The following is a 25,939-nucleotide window of genomic DNA, read 5'->3' as shown; positions in this document are numbered from 1 at the left end:
GGCCGTAACAGACCATGTAACTGATCTCTAAAAGTTCCTCTGGTGTAGGACCTGTGACTGCGGCTCTATGAAAATCTGAAGGGAAGCAACTCACAACCAACAGAGGAAAACTGCTATGTCAGGTCCTAAAGAGATATTTAACCATTTAACCTAAAAATGATATTTAAACATTCTAGCAAAACTTGATGAAATTACAGAGTAATAAACCTTTAAACCTATAAATTATATAGCATTTCTCATCGGAAGGCTAAGCACATGGCTCCACCGCATTATTTGGACCCACTTTAGAGGTGCTAGTGGGCTCTGAAGAGACAGGTTGCAGCTTCAGGAGAAAGCACTCCCGATTCTGGCCTTGCCATTTTCCTTGGAAGGCTGCTGTGTGCCCTCGAATGTGTCTACTGATGTCTTGAGTCAAGAGGCAGGCAGCAATGGAAGGCGAGTCCAGTGATAGGAATAAGGATGTAAAAAAACAAAATTCGGCCTTAAACCAGGATCCTCCCCTTCTTATTACTTAAGACCAGTTAGGAAACCGGTACTCAACGTCGGGGTGAGGGGTGGGGGGAGGAGTGGGAGTGGAAGAGTAACACAACAATCAGATGGCACTTACAGCACTACCATCCTAGGTACCTACAGTAGCAAGGAAAGGTGGAGACAAAGATGATGGGCTCTTTTCATCCCTAAAAAGCCTCACAGCTTTACCTGAGGTAGTACAGAATAGCGGAAACCACCAGGAAGACCTAGAATCCATGCAGAGTCTGTCAACTGCTACCTGTGTGACTATAAGCAAGTTACTTAATCTCTATGAGTAACTCTCTATGAGTCTTTAATCTCTACTCTGCAAAACAGAGCTAATAAATATCTACTTCACAGAGATGGTGCAAAATTAAATGACACCATAAACATAAAATGCAGTGTCTTGTACATTTAAATACTAACTATACGGCTGCCCGAGCTTCAAACTTAAAAGCCATGGATTAGTGAAAATAACACAAATCTAAACAAAAAAATTCAGGACCATTATTAACTTTGATAGAAATAAAAAATAAAATTTTTTTTTAAAATTTAAAGAAAAAAGTTGCCTGATTCCACATGTGCCTTATGAGATACATGGCCTTAATGCCCTGTGTACATCTCTGGGTTCCAGCTAGCCAACAGATTTTAACCTAGTAATTCCTTCCTATTTTGTCAGCACTTTGTACTTTTTTTTTTCCTTATTAATACAGTATTCATTTGTCTTCCCTCTGTCAAACACTGAGCCAATCACTTTCCCCAGGCTGCCTGGGGAGGTACAGGAAAAGGAACATACAGGGCAGATGAGACAAAGGAGAAAGAACTATGGGAGGTGGAGACGGCTCCTTCACATGGCGAAGAGGATGAGAAAGGCCAACATCAGGCAAAAGAGCCCCATGGCTTCCGAGAGTGCAGAAGCCCAGAATGGCGCAGAAGAAAAGCTGTTGCTTCAGAGAAGGGTTCCTGGCATAACCAACAATGAGGCTCCCAAACACAGTCCCAATCCCAGCCCCAGAGCCAGCCACCCCTACTGTGGCAGCCCCAGCTCCAATGAACTTGGTTTCAGTGTCAATGTCCCTTGAAATGGCACTGGTTTGGAAGGTGTGGCTAGGAATAAGTGAGGTGGTCAGGGGACTCGGGGCTGCCAAGCTGCTGTGGCTCTCATCTGTCAGTGTCTCCTGCTGTTTCAGCATCGCTGTAGACAGTGATCAGCTCAGCAGTGGAGAGGTTCTCTTGATCAAGGAGGGGGTGGAGACGAACTTGGCACAAGCGTACGTTTTCAGAGGATGAGAGGCCACGGCAGGAGAGCTGGTCCCAGTGCAGAGAAGGCTTCCCTGGTGGCGCAGTGGTTGAGAATCTGCCTGCCAATGCAGGGGACACGGGTTCGAGCCCTGGTCTGGGAGGATCCCACATGCCGCGGAGCAACTAGGCCCGTGCGCCACAATTACTGAGCCTGCGCACCTGGAGCCTGTGCTCCGCAACAAGAGAGGCCGCAATAATGAGTGGCCCCCACTTGCCTCAACTAGAGAAAGCCCTTGCACAGAAACGAAGACCCAACACAGCCATAAATAAATAAATAAATAAATAAATAATTAAAAAAAAGAAGAGATTCCTTGCTAAAAAAAAAAAAAAAGATATTTCATCTAGGAGTTTTTTTTTTGTTGTTTTTGGCTGCAGGGTAAAACTACCCATATTACAGCCAAACTGGAAATAGAAGTAATAGCTAACTTTATACTCTAACCTTGAACTTTATTATTCATTAATTAAAATTAACTACAATGCTGATTTATCAGCATTAAGACAATAAAACATTATGGGGTCTTTTTTAAATTTTATTTATTTTTTATTTATTTCTGGCTCTTGGGTCTTCGTTGCTGTGCCCAGGCTTTCTCTAGTTGCAGCGAGTGGGGGCTACTCTTTGTTGCGGTGCGCGGGCTTCTCATTTTGGTGGCTTCTCTTGTTGCGGAGCACAGGCTCTCGGTGCGCGGGCTTCAGTAGTTGTAACACGCGAGCTCAGTAGTTGTGTATCGCAGGCTCTAGAGCGCAGGCTCAGTAGCTGTGGCGCACGGGCCCAGCTGCTCTATGGCACGTGGGATCTTCCTGGACCAGGGCTCGAACAAGCATCCCCTGCACTGGCAGGCGGATTGTTAACCACTGCGCCACCAGAGAAGCCCATGGGGTTTTGGGGGTTTTTTGTTCTTTTTTTTAAAAAAGGAAGCCACGGGCAACTTTGTCCAGAAAGGCTTTCCGGAGGAAGAACATTTTAACTGCACAGGACAGCGAGGGCAACTAATACAATCAGCCCAAAGGGAAGGCGCCATGTTCCTAAAGGAATGAAAGGAGTGAAGGAGCAGCACCACTTCCTTCCTCTCTTAGACCAAACATTATCAAGGGGTCCAGCAGTTAAAAGATTCACTTGAGGCAAACTGTAAATGTAGGTCCAATGAGAATGCACCAAATGTGCACATAACTAGGGTCAGAAATAATGGAATCTGGTTGGCAGAAGAGGTCATTTTGGAGCCACACACTTAGAAGATGAACAAGGCAAGGGATGTGAGGAGGAAAGACAATGAACTCTGAGCTGGGTGTCCAAGCAACCCTGGAGAGAGGGGCACAGCATGTGAGAATCAAAAGGCAATGGGCAACAATCTGCTCCAAAATTTTACTAAGAGTATTGTCAAAGGGCCTCAGTACCACTGAAGGTCTTTAATTAGATACTGCCACAAACTATCCACCATCAGTATCCAGCGTAGCCAGGGAATCGACAGTTCAGCCAATGACAGGCATAAAGGTCAGAGAGTAATATGAATTAGAGAATACGGGGAGGAACTTTTCATACCAACAAAAAAGTCATGCTCCTACCTCAGAACATTTTCCTTTGTAGCCATTCAACCTTCGTTCCATTCTTCGCAACCACTGGATCAAATGTTCTTTGCTGAGACTGTCTAAATTCCCTAGTGAATCTTCGGTCTCACTCTCCATATCAGAGGGTGGATCAAAGGTGGCAGCAGAAGAGTCCAGGTCAAGTCGATTCAGGGACTCTCTAGAAGACGTTCGTACCAAAGACTCTTTAGAGGAAGATCGGAATAGAGATTCCTTCATTGGACTCCGAAACAAAGACTCCACGGAAGGCACCCGGAGTTGGAGCTTCTGTGCAAAAGACTGCATGTCACCTGACTGCAACCAAAACGCATCAGAACATGTGGGTTAAAATACATATTTAGACTTCTGTAATTCCCTAATCACCAGCAATAATCTATAGAAAGCTAACACATTTAATTTACATTCCTGCCATTTTACACAATACACTGTTTTCTGAAAAACAGGAGACACCTGTTTATTTGTGAAAAGGCGCTGGACCTAGAGTCAGAGGACTGGGGTGTAGGTCCCAGGTCTGTCACCGAGCAGTGGAATGACCTTCACTAAGTCACTTCCCTTCAGTTTGCACATCTGTAAAAAGAAGGAAGCCATACTTTCCCAGCCAACCTCACAGGTGTGCTGTGAGATCTGTCCACTAAACTGTAAGACCCTTGGAGGCAGTGGTCATCTATACCACCAGTATATATCCAGTGCCTAAAATGTGGGTATGTACTGTGAAGTGTGAAGTGTGTGGCTGCATCTGGAGTCTGCATGAAGGCCTGTGCAGATTCCTCATCACTCTTCTCGGGCAGAGGGTAATGTTTAGTGAACCCATTTTGCTCAATAACAGAATGCCAGGCAGAGCTGACTAGGGATATCCAACTCTGCTCTACTTATCACTGTCTACCAGCAATAAAAACAAGCATTAAAAAATCATGGAGGACCATTAAAAAGTCTGAGCTAGAGTCCCTCTACACAGATCAGTAAGTCTGATGTTAGAAACAGTGATAAGCAAGAGCTGTTCTCTTAATTAGAATATTAATATTAATAATGATGCATTATTTTGAACAATAGCAATGGAAAATAATATAATTCAATAACCTGCATTATTGTAAGCTGCATTTTTTTGTTCACGTGACAGCAGTCAGTACTTCAGGTGTTTCCTAGAAACTCATTCTCATTAGTGCAATAGGGTCACTGCAAGATCTCAAAGATGCCAGGAATGAAATGCTCAGGGGAGACTGAGGTCATGTATAGGCAAAGATTACAGGAAAACAAAAAGATTCTCTTTAATATACAAGAAAAAAAAAAATCAGACCAGGAATACTTTACTCATAGATTTTAGAGATTTAATAATAGTATTTGGCAAGGTGGGAGTAAGAGGGGCCCACCCCCTGCATACGCACAGATTTATCACAGGACGTTCATAACAGTAAAAAGTGGTTAACAACCCAAATGTTCACCACTAGAGGATACATTATATAAACCACAATGTATGTAACAAGGTTCAAGACATACTATTAATGGGAAAACTCAGGTTATAAAATAACACATGCACTGTGAACTCATTTTGATTTCACGTAGTTACATATACTTTTGAATTTGTATGCATGTTTACACAAACACCCTTAGAATCAAGTTGTTAAAGAACAAACACCAAAAGTTAACAGTGAGTGGGTCTGGGTGGTAAGACTTTAGGTGATTTTTATTTTCATTTTTCTATTTTCCTGTACTTTCCAAAATTTTTCTTTCATAATGTGCAAGTTTTACCTTTATACTGGGATGGGGTAGAGAAAGTCTTAAGGGAGAGGAGGGACCCTCATGCTCAAAAACTTGAAGAACCACTTTACCGCTATTCCATTACCATCCACTTCTGACCCATGAAAAAAGTGCTTTTCAGCTCTTACAGACAATCTCCTTGTAAATTGCCTTAGGAGAAACAAGTGAGGTAAGTTTGAATAACACTAGAAACAGTTATTTTAGGGTGAGCCAGGAGGTAATGAACAATTTCAAAGACATGTATTTGCAGAAGCTCATAAACTGAGTAACTGTCACATCTACTCTGCTTGGGAGTTTGAGTGTTGTGATTCAGCCTGTGGGCTGCTGAGTAAGGCTGCCTAAGTTTAAATCCCAGCTCCACCACGATGTCCATGACACCGACCAATTTACTCAACCTCACTAGTCTTGTTTCCCCCTCTCTAAAGTGGGGGTGATAAAAATAATAATGATGGTAATAATAATACCACCCACCTCATATGGATGCCACAAGGACTGAATGAGTTAATATGTACATGCAAATTGCTTACAATGCAGCAAATACTCAATAAACATTAACAATTATCATTATTATTAGAGAATGAAGACTAAAACAAAACAAAAGACAAATACAAATAAGAATGTTATACGCAACCTTATGTGGCAGACTCTTCTGGCTATAAGATGCAGCAGCTAAGAGCCCAGGCTCTGCAGCCAGGCTTCTTGGGCTCAAGTCTTCCTACCACGGTTTACCGGCAATATGACCTTGGGCAAGTTACATAGTCCCTCTGTGCCTCTGTTTCTTCGTAAGTTAATTGGGGGAAACAACAGCACTCACTTCGTAGGGCGCTTGTGAGGAGTACTACATTAATACATGTGAAGCTCTTAGCATCATGACTGGTTTGAGCTGAACAATCAATACTATCTATCACCTGATATCCAATCCTCCCTTCTTCCTTTCCACCAGATGCCAGTTTCGTGCTGGGTGACAATACAGCCAGGTTAAAACATTCACCTTCTCAAATACAAATAAAAACCATAATGAGATACTACCACATATCTACCAGGATAGCTAAAATTAAAACTATGGAAAATTCCAAGTATTGGTGAGGATGTGGAGCACTCCATTTCAGAAAACTACCAGTATTTACTAAAACTAAACACACACGTACTCTCCAGACCAGCAATTTCACTACTAAGTATATACACAATAGAAGTGTATAAATATGTTCAACAAAAGATATACGCTAGAAAGTTTATAGCGGCACTGTTTAAAATAGCGCCAAACCTGAAACCACTGCTGATGTCTATCATTAACAGATGGGATAAGTCAACTGTCATCCGCTCACTAACGGAATACTAGACAGCAATGAGAATTAAAGATTTACAGCCACAAGCAAGAATATAGATGAATCTCACTAACACTAACAGAGTATTAAGCAAAAGAAGCCAGACACAAAAGAATAACCACTTTTGATTCCATTTACATAAAGTCAGAAACAGGCAAAATTAATCTATAGAGTTAGAAGTCAGGATAGTGGTTACCCCTGGTGGGGGGAGGTGAGAGCAGAGAGCAGAGGGGAGCACAAGGGCTTCTGGGGTGCTGGTAATTTCTGTTTCTTGATTTTGGGTGCTGGTTACAAAGTTGTGTTTGGTTTGTGAAAATTCAGTAAACTGTATAAGGAATACATGATACTTTTCTATATACATTATTACATTGTGATATATTACATTTCAATTAAAGGATTTTTTTTTATTAGCTTTTTCCACACTCTGTTTCAGCAAGGAGTGGGCCATGTGCCTAAGTTCAGCCAATAATGTACACTATAAGTGGGAATCTAAAGGATGGAACCTTCGGGAATTCCCTGGCGGTCCGGGGTTAGGACTCCGTGCTTTCAGTGTTGGGGCCCGGGTTCAATCCCTGGTCGGGGAAGTAAGATCCCACAAGCTGCATGGTGTGGCCAAAAAAAAAAATGGATGGAACCTTCTAGGAGAGATATTATTTTCCTGATAAAAAGGAATATGACTTTTGTCCTGTCAACAATGGAGATGCAATTCCTGGAGGCCAAACTTGTAACTGTGAGGGTGAAAGGCAGTGGGGAGGATGAGAAGGTAAAGGAGGGGGGGACAAGAAGCCAAACGGAGAAGGGTCCTTAATGACTGCCTGTCTCTAGCTCTTCTGCTATGTGAAAAACTAAACTCCCACTGGCTCCAACTATTGTCAGGTTTCTGGTACCAAAGACATTCACTGATTTATAACTCATTTTTTAAAAAGCTGATGGGGGTTAGAGAAGGAGAAATGTATAAACGAAAATAAATGAACACAGAGTTACTTTTAGCTCCTATCTGTCTCCCCAACTTTACCTTGTTTGCATTCCTCCTTTTTATTTCCCCAACAGTGTTGTTGTTCAGACCTTTATCCTCTACCAGCTGGATATCTGTAGCAGCCTTCTGTTCTCTTGCCTCAAATCTCTTACCTACCCATCTGCCCCTGCCACATGGTCACCAGGATTGTCTTCCTAAAACATAATTCAGATCATTTCATTCCAATTCCTAAACTGAACTCCCACTAAATATAAAGTGCAAAATCCTTAGCTTATACTCAAGGTTCCCACTTCCCAAGACCCATTTCTCCGTCAAACCACCCCTTCATGTAACAAAAACTTGAGTTCTAACAGGTAACTTCCTGTTCCCTGAACAAATGCATCCTTGTGTGCCTCTGTACTATCACCCAAACTTTCCCTGTGCATGGAAACTCAGACATCCTTCAAAAGTGAGCTCAAGTTTCTGCTCTTCCAGGAAACCTCAGATCTCACCCATCAGAAACAACCCTTCTTAATGGCCTAAGCACTTTACCAGGACCACTACTGGAGCACATACTGCATTCTGACTCACCATTAGTTACTTACTTGCTGATGTAACAACTAATTGAATTGTTTATGCCTTAGAACAACTACAGAGACAATACAGCACAGTGGTTAAGACTCAGACTCTGACCAAAACTCCATGATTTGAATCCCAGCTTTACCATTTACTAGCTTTAGGACCTCTTTGTTTCAATTTCCTCATCTATAAAACAACACTACTCTAGTAGGTTGTTATGAGGATTAAATGAGTAAAAGCATTTAAAATAGTGCCTCATATGCAGGAAGCACTAAATACATTTTCCTATCATTATATCTGCCACACACACGCTCACCCCAGACTTTATGCTTTTAGAACAGAATTCAAATTCTCTAACTCTGTAGTCTTGCCTCAGTGCTTTCCACAAAGTAGGTAGTTAGTACACATTTGTTCAGCTGAACCTTAACCTGGCAATATGATAATGATGATCTAATGGGACATCTTTAAATACTCAATGCTTGATCAAAATGATATGTATCACTTTTTATATATAGCATATCTTATTCTAGAAATCATCAAAAAGCATTAATACATAATCAATAACACTCAAGAAGGAAAAAATGAAAACATACATCCACAAGATTTCTACAATAACGTTTATGATAGTTTTATCTGTAATAGCAGAAAACTGGAAACAGCCCAGGTGTCCATCAATAGGTAAATAACTGCAGAATATTCATTCAAACGAATCCTACACAGCAATAGAAAGGAACAAACTACTGATAACCACAACATGGATGAAATTTCAAAAACATAATGCTGAGTGAAAGAAGTCTTCCACAAAAGAACACATACTTATAAGGTCACTTATATAAAGTTCTAAAATAAGCAAAACTAATGTGTTGTATGGTGGAAAAAATTACAACAGGTTGCCTCTGAGAGGGAGGACCATAAGGGAACTTTCTGGTGTGTTGATAATCTTCTATAACCTGTGCATGGGTTTGGCACATACATTTGTCAAATGTATGTGTCGATGTACAAATCAGTCAATGTACATTTGAGGTTTGTATATTTCATTTTATATAAAATTCACTACAAAATAGAAATTACAAACACTGAACTCTAGATAATGATATACATACTAAAACATTAGTACTGTGGCCTGTGACTTACTCTGAAAGGCATCAAAAAAATAAAATGGATTGAGGGACGAATAGAGGAATGAATATATGGACAGATTTGTGATTTAAAAAAAAAAAGTACAGGACTTCCCTGGTGGTCCAGTGGTTAAGACTCTGCGCTTCCACTGCAGGGGGCATGGGTTCAATCCCTGGTCAGGGAAGTTCCCACGTGCCGTGCAGCGCAGCCAAAAAAAAAAAGAAAAGTAAAATATCAATGATAGAATCTAGGTGGTAGGTATACAGATGTTCACTTTATAAAGTTCTTTCAACTTTTCTGTATGATTGAAATTTTTCATAACAAACTGTTGAAAATAAAATTAAAGTTAAAAGCAGTATTCAAAAAACGGCAACAGAAATTTCAAAATTTAATTATACTACTATAATTTCTCTTTTTTAAAAAATTCATAGGGACTTCCCTGGGGGTCCAGCGGTAAAGAATCCGCCTCCCAATGCAGGAGATGCAGGTTGGATCCCTGGTCGGGGAACTAAGATCCCACATGCTGCGGGGCAACTAAGCTCGCGTGCCACAGCTACCGAGCTCGTGTGCCTCAAGGAGACAGCCCATGTGCCGCAAACTACAGAGCCCACGCGCTCTGGAGCCCACGTGCCACAACTAGAGAGAGAAAAAACCCACACGCCACAACTAGAGAGAAGCCTGCGTGCCACAACTAAGACCTGAAGCAGCCAAAATTAAAATAAATAAATACATAAAATAAAAAAAATTTTTAAAAATTGACAGAGGTTGACTTGCTTTAAAAAAAAAAATCATAAATGATTTTCAAAACCAGACTCTTTCCTATAGTTAAAAAAAATAATAGCATATGAGAATGGTCATTTAAATCCCTATGATTTGCTCTATTCAATTTAACAAAATTCAGTTGTTATTTTTTATTGTTTTTGCTGAAGTATAGTTGACTTACAATGTTATGTTCATTTCAGGCATAAAACAGAGTAATTCGATATTTTTATAGATTACACACCAAAGTTATTACAATATTACTGACTATATTCCCTGAGCTGTACATTACATCCCTGTAACTAACTTATTTTATAGCTGGAAGTTTGTGCCTCTCAATTCCCTTCACCTATTTCGCCATCCTCCCCACCCTCCTCAGCTCCTGCAACCACTAGTTTGTTCTCATTTTGTTTTAACAGCATATAAACTTAAATGAGGCAATACATGGCAAAAAATTATAGCGGGGTAGACTGATGTTTTTGTCTATCTATGATAACCCCACTATCAATAACTAGCCACTGGTGTTTGGGCAAATAATTTAAAGTTTCATGCCTGATAGCTCATCTACACAATAAGAGGGTAATACTAGATCCTAGATTCATCCTAAATTGCTAAAACACTAAAACTATGATCCAATAAAACTATTTCACAGCTTCTCAGATATGGATGAATGCTCATACATACCTGTTTTGCAAAATATATTTTTCTCTATTACATGGTGGCATACACTATTTTCAAATATCTGAGTTTTATGAGTCTGTTTGAGGTAAAATGTCAACTACCTGCATTCCTTTGGAAATGAATGAAGAACCATTTTTTTTTTTTGAAGAACCATTTTGATTAGCTGAATTTTGTGTACTGCATTAAACAATTTAAGAGTTAACTATTGGGGCTTCCCTGGTGGCGCAGTGGTTGAGAGTCTGCCTGCCAATGCAGGGGACACGGGTTCGAGCCCTGGTCTGGGAAGATCCCACATGCCACGGAGCAGCTAGGCCCGTGAGCCACAATAACTGAGCCTGCGCGTCTGGAGCTTGTGCTCCGCAACAAGAGAGGCCGCGATAGTGAGAGGCCTGCGCACCGCGATGAAGAGTGGCCCCCGCTTGCTGCAACTGGAGAAAGCCCTCGCACAGAAACGAAGACCCAACACAGCCATAAATAAATAAATAAATAATTAAAAGAAAAAAAAAAAAAAAAAGAGTTAACTATTTAACAGAAATTTTTCTGAGATAGGTATACTGCACTTTTCTGCCTTCTTAAATAAGGACAGTGAGTAACCCTTTTTAATGACACCCCCACCACAATCATTACACTGTGTGCCAAAATCTATTGGTTTACAGAGGATGTTCTACCCAGTAGTAAGGGGGTCACCGGCAGCTACACTTTATAAACTCTTGGGCTTGCTTTTCACCATCTCTTCTCCCTTGGTATCAACTCTGATTTCCTGCTGCCCAACCACAGTAAGCATTCTACCCGCTTTGGGGATACCCACCGTTCCTAATTTGCTAACAACAACCAACAACCAACTTGTCAGAAATTTGTATAAAAGTAAACAGACTCTGAGTGAAGGTGTCTCCTTGTTATGAGAATTAAATGAGATCATATACATAAAATGCTTAACAATGCCTGACACACACTAAACTCAATAAACACAATTAACTTCCTGAATGTCACCCATGTTCATTCTTCACCTTAATTAAACTTAAATCTCTCCTGAATTTGATCATAAAGCTGGTTATCTAATTAATATTCCTTCAAGATCACTGGATCCGTCCAGTACCATTTAAATTGATGCCTCCCAATATTTTACCCCTACCTCAAGGTACTAATAGAAAATGATTTATTTGTAGAGGACTTAGGGGATGCTGCTCAAGGCCCAGGGACGTCGTGGACTATGCCCAGAACCTGACCGGCCTCCCTGAAAAGAATGAGACTCTCAGCTCACAGGTAACCTGTGCATGGAGTATGGAAAGCTAGACAATACTTTAGAATGTTTAATCTACATGAGTTAGTTCAGAAATTGCCTATGTTCCTGCTCCAGGTTCACAGAATCAGAAATGTTATTGCTCTACACAGAGACTGTTGAGAACAGCCAGGTTAATGATGATAATAATCACTAAAGCCAAAGAAAATAAATGTTCATCTCAGATACTGCTATCATTAAGATTTTTTTTAATGAATTAAAAAAATTCTTTCTTTCTTTTTTGGAAGGAGTCAAAAGAATGTTACATGAGCCCCACTCTCCAAATAACTTTTTAAAATCAAAGATAAACTAAATTCTCTGGTAGTAAGATATTCTGCATTAGAACAAACTTTAAAAGAAATCCCATTTTCTTCACATCTCCCTTCTAGAATATGTAACTCAACATGTCTTTCAATATGGCTTACTCCATAATCTTTTACTATAAAATCAGAGTCTTTTTTCCCGAAGTTTTCTCTTCAGTGCCATTAGTTTTTTAAATGAGTAATAATGGAATCTTACATGACTGGTATATATATACCTGTATTGCTTTCATTTTAAACTTCTTCCAAGAAACCACCAACAAACCTGGATTTACCATAGACATTGTATCAATGTTCAGACATCACTGTTTCAATGTAAAGTCAAATGCTAATAATACAAATTGACTGACATCCTGAAATGACTTGCTCTTTCTTTTAAATAACATTAATAACAGACCTGAGGAGTTGTGGGTTCACTTCCATTAACACTGTCGGGAGATTTCATGGCTTGGATAGATGCATTCTAAGAAAAAGAAAGAAACATTGTAAAGAAAGGATCAGAAAACTAAAAGTTTAAAACTGTTAAGAACAAAGAAAGGTCAAGTACCAAAACCTATTAGATACATTTATCTGTTAAACAAAATTAGTAATTGTTCACTTATTAGAATTTTTCATGCAAGGCAAAACTAGTATGGTAAGTATTTTAGAAAATTCATTTTGCTATAATATCTGTAACTAAATAGCAAAGATTAGTATGCAGCCAAATTTATTTCAAGCTAATCACATACCTCTCCCCATTCCAATCTCCCCAGTTTTTTCCCTCAATATGAAGTTAACATCAGGGATTCAATTAGCAAAACTCATTCAAGTAGAAAACTATCCAGAAAAAGTAACATCAATTGTTCCTTACAGTAAAATAATATTTAAAGTTATTTGGGCTAAGCTCTGAAAAATATCTTGGTAACAAGAAATGGAAATGCCTCATTCATTTGAAGCCAGCAGTCTAAATGAAATTGTTATGACAATTTTCAGAAAAACTTATAATTAAAAATAATTTCTTCCACATATGAAAGCTTTTTGTTTTGTTTTGTTGGTATGACAAATGCTCCAAGTTACACAACATTCTACTGATTACATCATACCGGCGTGAGTTCCATAATGGATGATATTCTTCGAGATTCAAAATTCTACATTGCATTCATAATACACTAAGTGTCTAAAATTAAAGCTATAGAAGCAGCTCATGGTAAAATAACTTCCATGTTTTAAACAAAAGCGTTCAACCAAATACTAGCCACTATGTTTCAGTAACTTGAAAATACATTTCCCCTACAACTCTAGGGCTAACCAAGAACGGGTCAAATATATGATTCTTCTTATTCTTAAATACAAGTGGAGAAGGCACTCAGCTTTGCAAAAGTGTTCTCAAATTTTTGAACTCTCATTAGGTATTTGATACTAGGAAATAATTTTAGGTGTGATAAATGTATTGTGGTTATATACTTTTAGTCTTTATCTTTTAGAAATATATACCAAAATATTTAGATAAGATATCTGAAATTTGCTTCAAATAATCCCACGGGAATGGGCAGAGGGTATCTGCATGTGTGGGGAGGGTGGGAGTGGTGTGGTTAGGGAGGTATGAGGGGATAGTAATAAGATGGCCATGACTTATTAATTGTTGACACTGGATAATGGATACTGGGGAAGGGGGAAGAAATCTTATGTGACTCATTACTATTTTCACTCGTGCAATACATTTGAATTTTTTCCTCATAAAAGTTTAAATACCTTCTCCCTCTGACATAAAAAGAGTTATCAAATTTTATCAGTCCAAGACACTTCCTTAAAGTTACATAGGGGAGAACGGTTGGGGGAACATAGGAATTAACTTTTATCTTCCTGCTGTCTGCCATTTCAAAGAATTAGAAGTCGTATACATGGCATATTATTTGTGTAGCATCATAATTAATGCTTTCCAGCCCTAAAAATATCCTACACTACACACTATAAAATAAAAAACATACTTCAGAGAAATCAGCAAGTCTCTCTGCCAGGCAGTATACCGAAAAGTAAGTTACTGTTAAATTATGGAGAAAGCAAATGAAAGGGCTCCATAAAATATTTAGGTCAGGAAGAAGAGTGGCAAGAGAGTCCATATTCTATTTTAAGTAAATTACTTGACACATGATTGTGGTCCATACAAAAAAAGCTATTCTACAATTGTCTGAAATATCACCCTACCAAACAAACAGCATAACATTTAAAAACTTTTCATCTCTGCATCTATATTTCAATTTACTTGTTATACTATATATTTAAATAAATGCAAGACAGCTAAGGAAAGTATTGGCCTCTGTTACCATGTAAATCTAAGTTAGGAATCTCTAGAAACAAAATTAGAGATTTTATCACTACCTGTAATGCCTTCTCCATTTCTGCCCAGCAAATTCTTATTTGTCTTTCAACTTTCAAATGCCCCTTATTTTGTGAAGCTTCATATGGCTGGCCTGAGGGGCTAACACATTTCCTATGCCTGTATTTTGTTCTACGAAGACTTAATTCCTTTGCATTGTTAAGTGTATTCTGACATCTTTGTCTCCATACTAAACTATAAACGCTCAGAGGGCAGGAACCCTACATTTTGCCTGACTGTAGTAGAGGCTCAGTAATTGCTTGTTAAATCTTTATACAGTTACTTCCTTCAGTGTAAGGAGACTTCTGAAGGCCTCCCCCAAGAAAGAAGCCTAAAGAACTAGCTCAACACATGTCACTACTCAGTCACCAACACTTTCTCCTGGAGGCAATTCTTAGATAACAGGAAAACATTTCTAAAGTGCATTTAACTTAAAAGCACACACAGGTTCCCTGCCAGGTTTGTCTTCAATTATGGTGTTTTGTGTATGTGTGTTGTTTTTTTGTTTTTTGTTTGTTTGTTTTTAATTTTCAGCCGCACTGCGTGGCTCACGTGATCTTAGTTCCCCGACCAGGGACCGAACCCCGGGCCCAGAGCAGTGAAAGCGCTGAGCCCTAACCACTGGACGGCCAGGGAATTCCCTTCAATTAAGTTTTGTTCAATCTTTCAACAACTACTTTTGACTACCGAGCACTAAGGATACAGCAACTTTTAGAATTTGGGGTAAAGAGATGCATTTTTCAAAAAACTGAATTAAGGAAAAGTCAGCAGTTGGTGAAATAAAATAATGAATTAGACGCTCACTAAATTTTTATTCTACTATAGGTTATGCTATGGTTTTATGTGAGGAGAAATAAGTTTTTATCTGAACAAAACAAAATTTAAATAAGATTAACGTAGACTTTCAGCCTACTTAAATTATTTTAAATAGTTCTAAAGCCTCCATTTTAAAATTATTAGCATTTTTCACAATAGGCTAGGCACTCAATACAAATCATTTTATGTTCTAATGGAAGTGGGCCTAGGAGAAGCTCTTTTTTGTTGTTGTTTTTTAAGGTTCTATTACTACTACATGAAGTGTAATATCCTTTTATGTTTTTAAAATAAGTTGGTAAGTTATCTCTAACTGGGACTCCTGTCTCCCTCTCAAACCAGTACTGAAAACAGTGAGGTGTTACTTGTAGCCAGAACCAAGGAGAGACCATTATACCTGAGAACCAAGCTAAGGCATTATGAGAACTCTGAGCTGCCTCCTTTTCTAAAACCAAGTTTAGAATGTAATATAAGATTGCTACTGGCCATATGCAGACCAAGTCTTTACTGGCTGCATGGATAAATACAGAAATGTTCTAACTTCATTACCAGCCACTTAATAAATTAAACCAATTCTCACTGTTTAAAAAAACCTCAATCCCAGTTCAGTCGGTGTCCATTCTAACAACAAAAGCTATCCTTACTAAGCAATCAAACATCTCTAAGTTTTAATTTGCTAAATTAAGAACTTAGATACTTTATAAAGAAAGTCTACTTTCCCCAAGTGAAATTATCAATATATACAAGATTCAAAATTGTATGAATTCAGTCAGTTGAAAAATAAAGAGGTAACTTTTTCCTTTCAAATGTTGAATACACAGAAAACTGGTACTCTCCCAAAATAAGATGCAATTACTTGTTACAGTAGACTCCACCTGCCTACTCAATGTTGTTTAATTATGGATTTACATACAATGCATTTTTCTTTCCTAAAAATGTGAGTCACATCTCAAAATATTCTTGGCCTCCTACCAACAGATTCCTAGCAATGTATTCCTCTTTTAGTTAATGAGCAAACATTCCCTAGGGAGAAAACTTAAGAGTTTAGACCAAGTGAAAGTATTCTTCACTACATTAATGAAAACAGTGTTATTTTGTTGCTGTTAAAAAGCTAGCAAAAAACACACCAGCCATCAGAATTCAGCAATTTACTCTCTGATTTTTTAGAGCGAGGTTAGCAACAGGGCACTGAAGATGCTTTGAGAGATGGTAAGTGACAAGCAACGTGAGATCTGCTTCTAGAATTACCAAATTACTTTGCTTCCCCACAAAGGGAATGCAGAAAGCGGTGGAAGGACTCACCACACCGTCAGTCTGGGTTTTAGGCTGCTTGGAGGAATCCAAAGCAAAGATAGTATACTCAGAGAGAAAAGCAGGCTCTGCTATCATCCCGGCTAGGAGCTGTCTCATTCAGTGCAATGAGCAGAGGTATAAAAATAAAACAAAGGATGAAAGACAAATCATAAGGGCATGTTGCAACGTGTTCTCACCGCACAGCACACACAATGCTATAATGGCCTTGTGCTACCACCACTGCTGCCACCCATCACTCCACCCATAGAAACAGTAAGTTGCTGGGAAAGGTCAGGAAGGGAGATGAGGTGAGCTGTTTTGGATCTCAAAACTCAACTTTAACCAACTTGCTTATTGGCATACAAATGATATATGCAACAGGCACCACAGCACACAGCACATCTGGCAATTCAGTATGAAAGCCTATACCAGTAAGAACAATACATGGTAAAGAACACAAAGCCTTAGTATAACAAATATTGAGCCACTCATTTTTATATATTCAAAAAGACAGCATGGAAATTTATGGGGAGTATAAACACATAAAACTTTAAATAATCATTTATTTCTACTTATATACAAATACAGTTTTCTCCAATACATACAGAAGAAACTTTTGAAACAAATTTATAGTAAGTTTTAAGGATAAATTCTATTATACTAGCTCTTTTGATATATATTCTCTTCTGAGCTTCAATTTTCTTTCAGAAACTGTATACTATACACCAAAATACTAGTTATCATGAATTAGATGTATAAGAAATTATAATTAAAATGAACTTTTTCATGGTGGGGGTTACACAAACATACATATGTGATAAAACTGCATAAAGCTACACACACACACACACACACACACACATAAAACAGGTGAAATCTGAATAAGCTCTGTGGATGTCACAGAGGTTACCAATGTCAATTTCCTTGTTTTGATAGTGTACTATAGTTATATAAGATGTTACCTTTGGGAGAAACTGGATAAAGGGTACACAGAGCCTCCCTAAAAAGAAATTTTTTAACCTCCCATGAATCCGATTATTTCAAAATAAAAACTTTAAAAAACAAAAGTTTTGAAACATTAACTTAGCAGTTAATGTATGTTATTATATAATATATAATAAAGAATTATGTCATAAAATAAATGTCTGCAAAAGTTTAAAAACTGACACTTTTCATCTCAGTGCTCTAGAGTTCTGGATAACGACTAGAGCCTTCACTAACTCTTCATCTGATCCTACATTAGAGGCCACCTTACAGATGAGACAAATTTTTTTTTTAAGTCTTTTTTGGTTATGTTAATAACTGGTACTCTTTGGGTAGGATTCAAGAATTGATCTTAAAACCCTAAAATTTAGCGTCAGTAGTATACTAAAATACACTAGATGCCTGTTTGGCTCTAGGGTATCATTCTATTCAAGTTTCCACTCCTGCTGAAAATCTTACTCTCCTGGAAACTCAGAAAGGTCATCTTTTGAGTGGATGTTATCTTAAGTTAAATGCTATACAAATTCACTCTTCTTAGGCTTCCAAAGTTAATTTTTGAAATGAAGTCACTTTTCATATCACATAAGGAAATAATTTAAAATTTCACAGTTAAGAGTAGATTTGGAATTTTAAGAGAAAAACACAAAAGCTGTATAGAAACCAGTATAGAAACACACGCTGACCAAACATTTCAAAAGAAGGTGCTACCAAACAACAATTTACATTCCATGCCATAGCCCAAGTAAAAAAGCAAAGTGTGTCGAAATTAGTTTCCACTGACAGCTATTTCAAAGCCTAAAGAGGCTTCCTCCCCACTTGTGGTCCTTGTCATTTGCTTCTTATGCCTATCAAAGTCTCCCAAGATTCAGTTCTCAAAAATCCTCAGTAAGTCTGTCTCAACTCTTTCAAACTTTGTTGAAATTCTAATCCAAATCTGCTAAGAATTTAATTCGCCTCTTCTGTGTGGTCCCATCAGTTGAACTAACACTGACTAAAGTTTTATGCATCTCAACATTCATGACGACTACCTAAAACTCCTATCAGATATGTGGTGAAAGCTTTCAATCTATCCTCCATGTCTCTTACTCTTAGATAATTATCTATCTCTATCTCTGTGTTTTTGGTGGGATTACTCAGTATTCTTTTCAAATTCCCTAATTTTCCCTTGAACTGGGACCAGTCTGAGTTTTATTCTGATTTACATTCTTATATCATTTTTTTTTAATTTCCAGGATTTCTAATTGGTTCTTTTTCATATCTACCTAGTCTATTTTTTGGCCTGTTTTTTCCCCACAATTCTCTGTTCTTTTTAAGAAAACTATTACTTCACTTATCCTACTGAAAATACTTGTTTCAAAGTTTTATCCAGACTGCCCTTTTACTTATTCTAATTTCACCTGGAATAAATTGATATCCCAATTCCTATTTTTATTGGCTGTCTTCTTAGCATTTATTTTAGCATTTTCATTTACAGGCTCATTTTGAGGAAGGTATTTTCCTTCTCCTTCCTCCTGTGCTCATCCCTCCTTATCCAGTCAATCTGATTCCCTGGGCCCCAGTTTGGGTTTCCTGCCCTATCGCAACACAGGTTATCACAGACTCAGTCACTAAGCTGATGCGAGGTTTGTTCAGTTGTTGGTCATGAAGCCTCCCTAGAGACAGCAGCTTCTCACAATGGGCCACAGAGAGCTCTATGCATCAGCTGGGAAACGCTTTCTTCAACCTCCTTTCACCAGTGCCATGAGCCCCACTTTAGCCTCTGCCTTGCAGCACCAAATCAAACTGTGGCAGCACAGAACCCTCCCAGTCCTTCTCAACCAGAGTTCAAAGAGAAAATTAAATCTTAATGCCAGCCGAAAGGCATGTGCTACCTAGCATCCACTGTATGTAATGAATTAATATGTCTCCTATGTACTAATGTACCTCCTATTAGGAGAGGGACCCTAAAAAGTTTAGTATCTTTTAGTATCTCTGCCTTGAAGAGAAGAGGTCCTGTTTCTATCTTCCCAGACACTGTTATATATAGCTGTTAGTAGCAACACTTACTTTTTTGAGTCAAATTCACTTCCTTCTTATTCCCAATAATGTATACCTTAAGAAGTACACAATATACTCAGCAGAAGATACGAGAAAAAAACTGCCTGTAGTAGCAGCAGGTGAGAAAATATGCAGTACAGACTGTGGTTAAATCATTTTGATCAAATCTAAGGTCACGAATTAAGGCCCTATTTTGTCTATATGGATATTTCCACTATATATAAAGTTAAAGACATACAAAGCCATTAAACAAAAAAGATAGCAAAAAAGGACCGACGAGCACTGAAAAGACCAAGGCTATATAAAGATGGTAAAAAAACACATATCAGGCCAGAAAACCAGGAAAGTAACAAAACAGATTCAAGTAATTTCTGCTAAGTCCCAGGGCATCTGGGACTTGAGAAAAATAAGTCATCAAAGATCAGCTTGCCACTCCAATCCTGAGAATGCTCACTACACTCATCAAGAAAGTGGAATCAGGGGCTTCCCTGGTGGCGCAGTGGTTGAGAATCTGCCTGCTAATGCAGGGGACACGGGTTCGAGCCCTGGTCTGGGAAGATCCCACATGCCACGGAGTGGCTGGGCCCGTGAGCCACAACTACTGAGCCTGCGCGTCTGGAGCCTGTGCCCCGCAACGGGAGGGGCCGCGATAGTGAAAGGCCCGCGCACCGCGATGAAGAGTGGCCCCCGCTTGCCGCAACTGGAGAAAGCCCTCGCACGAACCGAAGACCCAACACAGCCAAAACTAAATAAATAAATAAATAAATAAATAAAGTAGCTATAAAACGCAGCTTTTAAAAAAAAAAAAGAGAAGCTTCCTTCTTTTAAAAAAAAAAAAAAAAAAAAAAGAAAGTGGAATCAAACACTGGTTCATATTTTGTTTGACAGAGTAAAATAAAAAGAGAGAAGATTCATATTATATTACTAATATCAGGAATAAAAGAGGAAAAATTCTACTGCATTTACAGAAATAAAAAGGATTATAAGGCAATGCTACGAACAACTGTACGCCAACAAACTGGACAACATGGATGACACAGACAAATTCCTAGAAAGACACTTATTACCAAAACTGATGCAGGGAGGAACAGAAAATATCAACAGAACTATAAAAAATGAAAAGATTGAATTAGTGATCAAAACACTTCTCACAAAGAAAAGGCCAGGATCAGATGGCTTCATTGGTAAATTATACCAAACATTTAAAGAACTAATACTAATCTTCAAAATTTTCCCACAAATTACAAGAGGGAACACTTCCCAACGCATTTTATAAGGCCAAAATTTTCCTGACACCAAAACTAGACATCACACACACACAAAAAAGAAAACTGCAGACCAACATCTCTTATGAATATAGACACAAAAATCCTCAAAAAAACCCCCAGCAAATCAAATCCAGCAATATAAAATTACACACCATGAACAAGTGGAATTTATCCTATACAGGGCTGGTTTAACATCCAAAACCAATTAATATAATACATCGTATCAACAGAGTAAAACAAAGCCACAATGTCAATCTCAAGATGCAAAGAAAGGATCTGACAAAATCCAACACTGCTTCATGCTAAGAACATTCAACAAACTAGGAACAGAAGGGGACTTCTTCAACATGAGAAAAGGAATCTATTAAACACCATGGCTAGCATCATACTTAATGACAAAAAGACTGAATGCCTTTTCCCTAAGATCAGGAATGAGAGATAGCATGTCTGCTCTCACCACTTCTATTCAACTGGAGGTTCTGGCCAGGAAAATTAGGCAAGCAAATGTAATAAAAGGCAGCCAGATTAAAGGAAGATGTAAAACTACCTCTATTTGCAGATGACTTGATCTTGTACAAAGAAGAAACTAAGTAATCCACGAAAGAACGGTTAGAACTACGAAATGAGTTCAGCAAGGTTACAGGATAACAAGATTAATTTATAAAAATCCAATTTTATTTCTGTAGAATAACAAGAAAACTGAAAATGAAATTCAGAAAACAATTCAACTTATGTTAACATTAAAAGGAAAAAAATATTTGGGAATAAATTTAACAAAAGTAGTACAAAACTTAAACTCTGAAAATGATAAAATTTTGTTGAAAGAAATTAAAGAAGACCTAAATAAATGGAGGAGGAGAAGGAAAAGAAAGGACCAGCAGGAGAAGATAGAAAGTTTCCAATTTATTAAACCCCTCTCCTTACAAATAGAGTCAGAGAAAATGTTAATAACATGAGTATCAGAGAACAACGGTATATTAAAAATGCACTCTGACCAGCAGAGTTGATTTAAGGAATGAACGAATGGCTTAATATTAGGAAACCTATTAATATAATTCATAGCCTATCATTAGATCAAAAGAAAAAATATGAGAATTGAATAGACACCAAAGACAATCTAACAGGCATGGCTTTTACTTTGATTAACTGACAGAGGGTAGGTAGGTTATAATCTAACATCTAACAAAAAAAAAAAAAAGCATATCCAGCTTTGAAAGTCAATCCATTTAGGGGCAAAATTAATTCCAAACTTAGGAAGAAACATTTCTCACCCATTACTTTGAAGATACTTCTTAATAATTCCTAAAGAACGATGCCTTTAGAAGCCCTGAAACAAAGAATAAATTCCAAAAAACCGAACAAAATTCAAAAAAAGAATTGTCAAAATCTGAGAGTATCAAGAATCCCTGTTAGGGGTCCTCACACGGAACAGTGAAAATTGACTTGGAAATACAAAGACAACTACTAAGGTAAGAGGCAGCATTTTGCTTCTAAAAAATATCTCAGATTAAGAGAATAAAAAAGAAAAAGGGACACCTTTCTTGAAGCTTGGGAAAGCATCTACTCCAAAGCAGCCTGACGCTTCATTGTTTCTTTCCCTACAATGTCACTCTTAACACAAAATGCAGTGTCCATGCTGCTCAAGAGCTGGTGAGTACAGAAGAAGCCTTTTCTTTTCTGTATAATAACGATCTTTTGTATGTGATACACAAATTATGAGTATTTTCATACTTCTGAATTCACTTGCCCTTCACAAGAACCCTGTGAGAGTAGATATTCATTTCACTACAATTTAAAGTTGAGAGAGCTGAGGTTCTGAGAAGTTAAAGAAAGCTGCCTAAAGCCACACAGCAGGTAAGGGATGGAATCCTGGGATCCTTCTACTACTCCAGGCTCTCTCTCTGCATGTAGGGAAGCAAAAAAAGCATACAGTATATATGAACAGACATCTACTAAACAGAACAGAATCCATCGATTAACTAGAATAGTTTATTTCTTTCTATGCATTTTTTAGCCAAAATACATATATGAAAATAAACTGATTTCTAAAGTTTAATTTTAAAATAATATGAAAAATTTGAACAGATGAGTTTCCAGGGAAAGAATGGGCATGCCTACTTTGACCCCCAATCTATGAGGAAGTGCCTCCACAAGAGAGCAAACTAGAGAACAGGGTAGCAGGGAAAGTGAAAATATCATTCCTTCGAAAGCTCAGCAGGCAAAGACAGCGCACTAACACCCCTAGGGCCCCAATCCACATAATGGTACATCTGTTTCCCTCCCCTCGTGAGGGGACCTACGCAGAGTAAGTGGAGCAGCCCTTCCCGTCTTCCGTGGCTGCCCCAGTAACAACTTAGTAAGCACCTACCACGTGCACGGCACGACGTGAGGAGAGTTACCTGCTGTACTACTGGTAATCCCCACAATACCACAAGGAAGGCATTATTATTCCCATCTTACACATGAGAAAACCTCAGTCACTGAAAAGTTAACCTTCAAAGATCCTTCAGCCAGCAAATCCAGATGACTCCAAAAACCAACCCCTTCTCACTAGTCTATTCCAGGTCTTACTCCAAACAAATAAACATATTCTCATTCTCTTACAAAAATCATTAGACTCAGCCATAAAAAGGAATGAAGTAGTGATACATGCTGCAATATAAATGAACCTTGAAAACATGATGCTTGAAAACATGATGCTAAGTGAAAGAAGCCAGACACAAAAAGTCACATAGTGTGATTTCATTTAAATGAAATATCTAAAATAGGTAAATCCATACAGTAGGTTAAGCAAATTAGTGGTGCCTGGGGCTGGGGGAAAGGGAGAATGGGAGTGACTGTTTAATGAGTAGGGGGTTTCCTTTTAGGGTAATGAAAATATCATGGAACTAGACAAATATGATGGATGCACAACACTGTGAATGTACTAAATACCACCTAATTGTTCACTTTAAAATGGTAAATTGGGGCTTCCCTGGTGGCGCAGTGGTTGAGAGTCCGCCTGCCAATGCAGGGGACATGGGTTTGAGCCCTGGTCTGGGAAGATCCCACATGTCACAGAGCAACTAGGCGCGTGAGCCACAACTACTGAGCCTGCGTGTCTGGAGCCTGTGCTCCGCAATAATAGAGGCCACGATAGCGAGAGGCCCGCGCACCACGATGAAGAGTGGCCCCCGCTTGCCACAACTAGAGAAAGCGCTCGCACAGAAACGAAGACCCAACACAGCCAAAAATTTAAAAAATAAATAAATAAATTTTAAAATGGTAAATTTTATGTTATAGGAATTTTACCTCAGTTAAAAAAAAAAATCAGAGTGGAGCAGAGGGCAGGAGGACAGTTAGTGTCATTTGCCTAGTTAGCCTTTTACATGATGCCACACTCCATATTGCTCAAAGGCACCCAGCTCTAGAGGCAAAAAAGATTCATCTCAAGCAACACAAAGGGGAAGGAAGCCCTATGATGAGGGTAATGAGGCTATGCCTAGGATCCCCAGGAGAGAGTACCAGGTCAACTGGACAGATATGCCATCTGTGCAGGATGAAAGAGCGCCAGAGACCCGCAGACCTCAGGGTCAGTGCACATCACCCTACTCTCCTTTGCCTTTAAAGTCTACAATCATATAGATGATTTTTTACAGCCCTATAAGGAAGCCTGAGGCACTGCAATCAAAGACAGACTTATTTAGATTTACATATAATATTTACTAATATGGGAAAACAGACATTAGGATTTTCAGCAATAGCTGAAAAAAGGTAAAACATTTAACTGATGGAAATATCAACTTAATGAAACCATTCTACTTCCCAAGCATTCTAGATTACATAGAATTTACTGTACCTACTGGAGAGATGGGACAAATATTTATAATTTGAATTAAACTTCCACATTTTGCTAAAAAGAAACTTAAAACTAAAAGTGAGGATCCCATCACTGACAGAGTATCTTCCATCTTAGAGGTTTAACAAGATGAAAACCTGGGGTGGGGTGGGGGTGCGGCATGGTGACTAACAATTTTTTTTTTTTTTTTGCAACTGGAAAAAAAATTATATTTTCATTGACTTGTTTTGTAAATCTGGATTTTTACATTAGGTTAAGATGATACATCTGTATTTACCATTTACCTTAAGGTGGATTATGGTACAAGATGGATCTGTCTTAGACTTTATCCATCAAGCTTTTTTATTTTTTTTTAACATCTTTGAGTATAATTGCTTTACAATGGTGTGTCAGTTTCTGCTTTATAACAAAGTGAATCAGCTATACATATACACATATCCCCATAACTCCCCCCTCTTGCGTCTCCCTCCCACCCTCCCTATCCCACCCCTCTAGGTGGTCACAAAGCACCGAGCTGATCTCCCTTTGCTATGCAGCTGCTTCCCACTAGCTATCTATTTTACATTTAGTAGTGTATATATGTCCATGCCACTCTCTCACTTCGTCCCAGCTTACCCTTCCCCCTCCGCATGTCCTCAGGTCCATTCTGTATAACAAGATAATTTTATGTAATGCCCTTTAATCTATAAATTGATCATGAAATTTAAAAGTCCTTTATTTATTGTAAAATAAGTTGAACTAAAGTTTACACTTCACTTTGTGGTCAAAAATATCTTTTAGAGTTGTTAGAAAATGCTTAAAAAGCAACGAGACAAAGTGATGATACTGCTTTGGCTTTCAATCAGAAACCATTTCTTAAACTATACCTATAAGCACAGGACCTCTAGTATTGAAATTTGGGAAGAAATAAAAACTAACCTTTAGCTTACTTAGCCTGCTGTAAAAGAATGCTCAAACCATCCCTTTCAGAAAGGATTATTTTATAAAGACATATTCAATTTTAATGTTTTAAAGCATCTTAGATAAATCTTTGTTTAAAAAGCAATAGTAACAATCAACAAGTTGTTTTCAAGGTTTCTACTATATTATATGTAAACCAATATACCATAATATCAACCAATATAGTAAGTATAGGAATGATGCCATTAACACTGACTGCAAAAAGTGTTTTCACTACTCAGTACT

At 38.2% G+C, this 25,939-nt stretch overlaps 1 protein-coding gene and 1 pseudogene across 4 annotated transcripts in view; both read right to left on the bottom strand.

Moving 5' to 3' along the window:
* GOLGA4 (golgin A4) overlaps window positions 1-25,939 on the bottom strand; it is a 114,381-nt gene that overhangs the window by 70,790 nt on the left and 17,652 nt on the right. For 3 of the 4 annotated variants that reach the window (XM_059939166.1, XM_059939167.1, XM_059939169.1), the window contains exons 3-5: window positions 16,637-16,735; window positions 12,563-12,628; window positions 3,373-3,687 (exon numbers count right to left, since the gene is read on the bottom strand). In XM_059939166.1, coding sequence (XP_059795149.1) covers window positions 3,373-3,687; window positions 12,563-12,628; window positions 16,637-16,735 — 480 coding nt within the window. The remainder of the gene's footprint in view (window positions 1-3,372; window positions 3,688-12,562; window positions 12,629-16,636; window positions 16,736-25,939) is intronic. The other variant, XM_059939170.1, reaches the window with a different exon arrangement.
* LOC132374083 (ATP synthase F(0) complex subunit C2, mitochondrial-like) lies at window positions 1,357-1,838 on the bottom strand (annotated as a pseudogene).

Source organism: Balaenoptera ricei, chromosome 11 (assembly GCF_028023285.1).
Source record: "Balaenoptera ricei isolate mBalRic1 chromosome 11, mBalRic1.hap2, whole genome shotgun sequence".
Taxonomy (NCBI): domain Eukaryota; kingdom Metazoa; phylum Chordata; class Mammalia; order Artiodactyla; family Balaenopteridae; genus Balaenoptera; species Balaenoptera ricei.
This window is presented reverse-complemented; position numbering and strand designations above follow the sequence as displayed.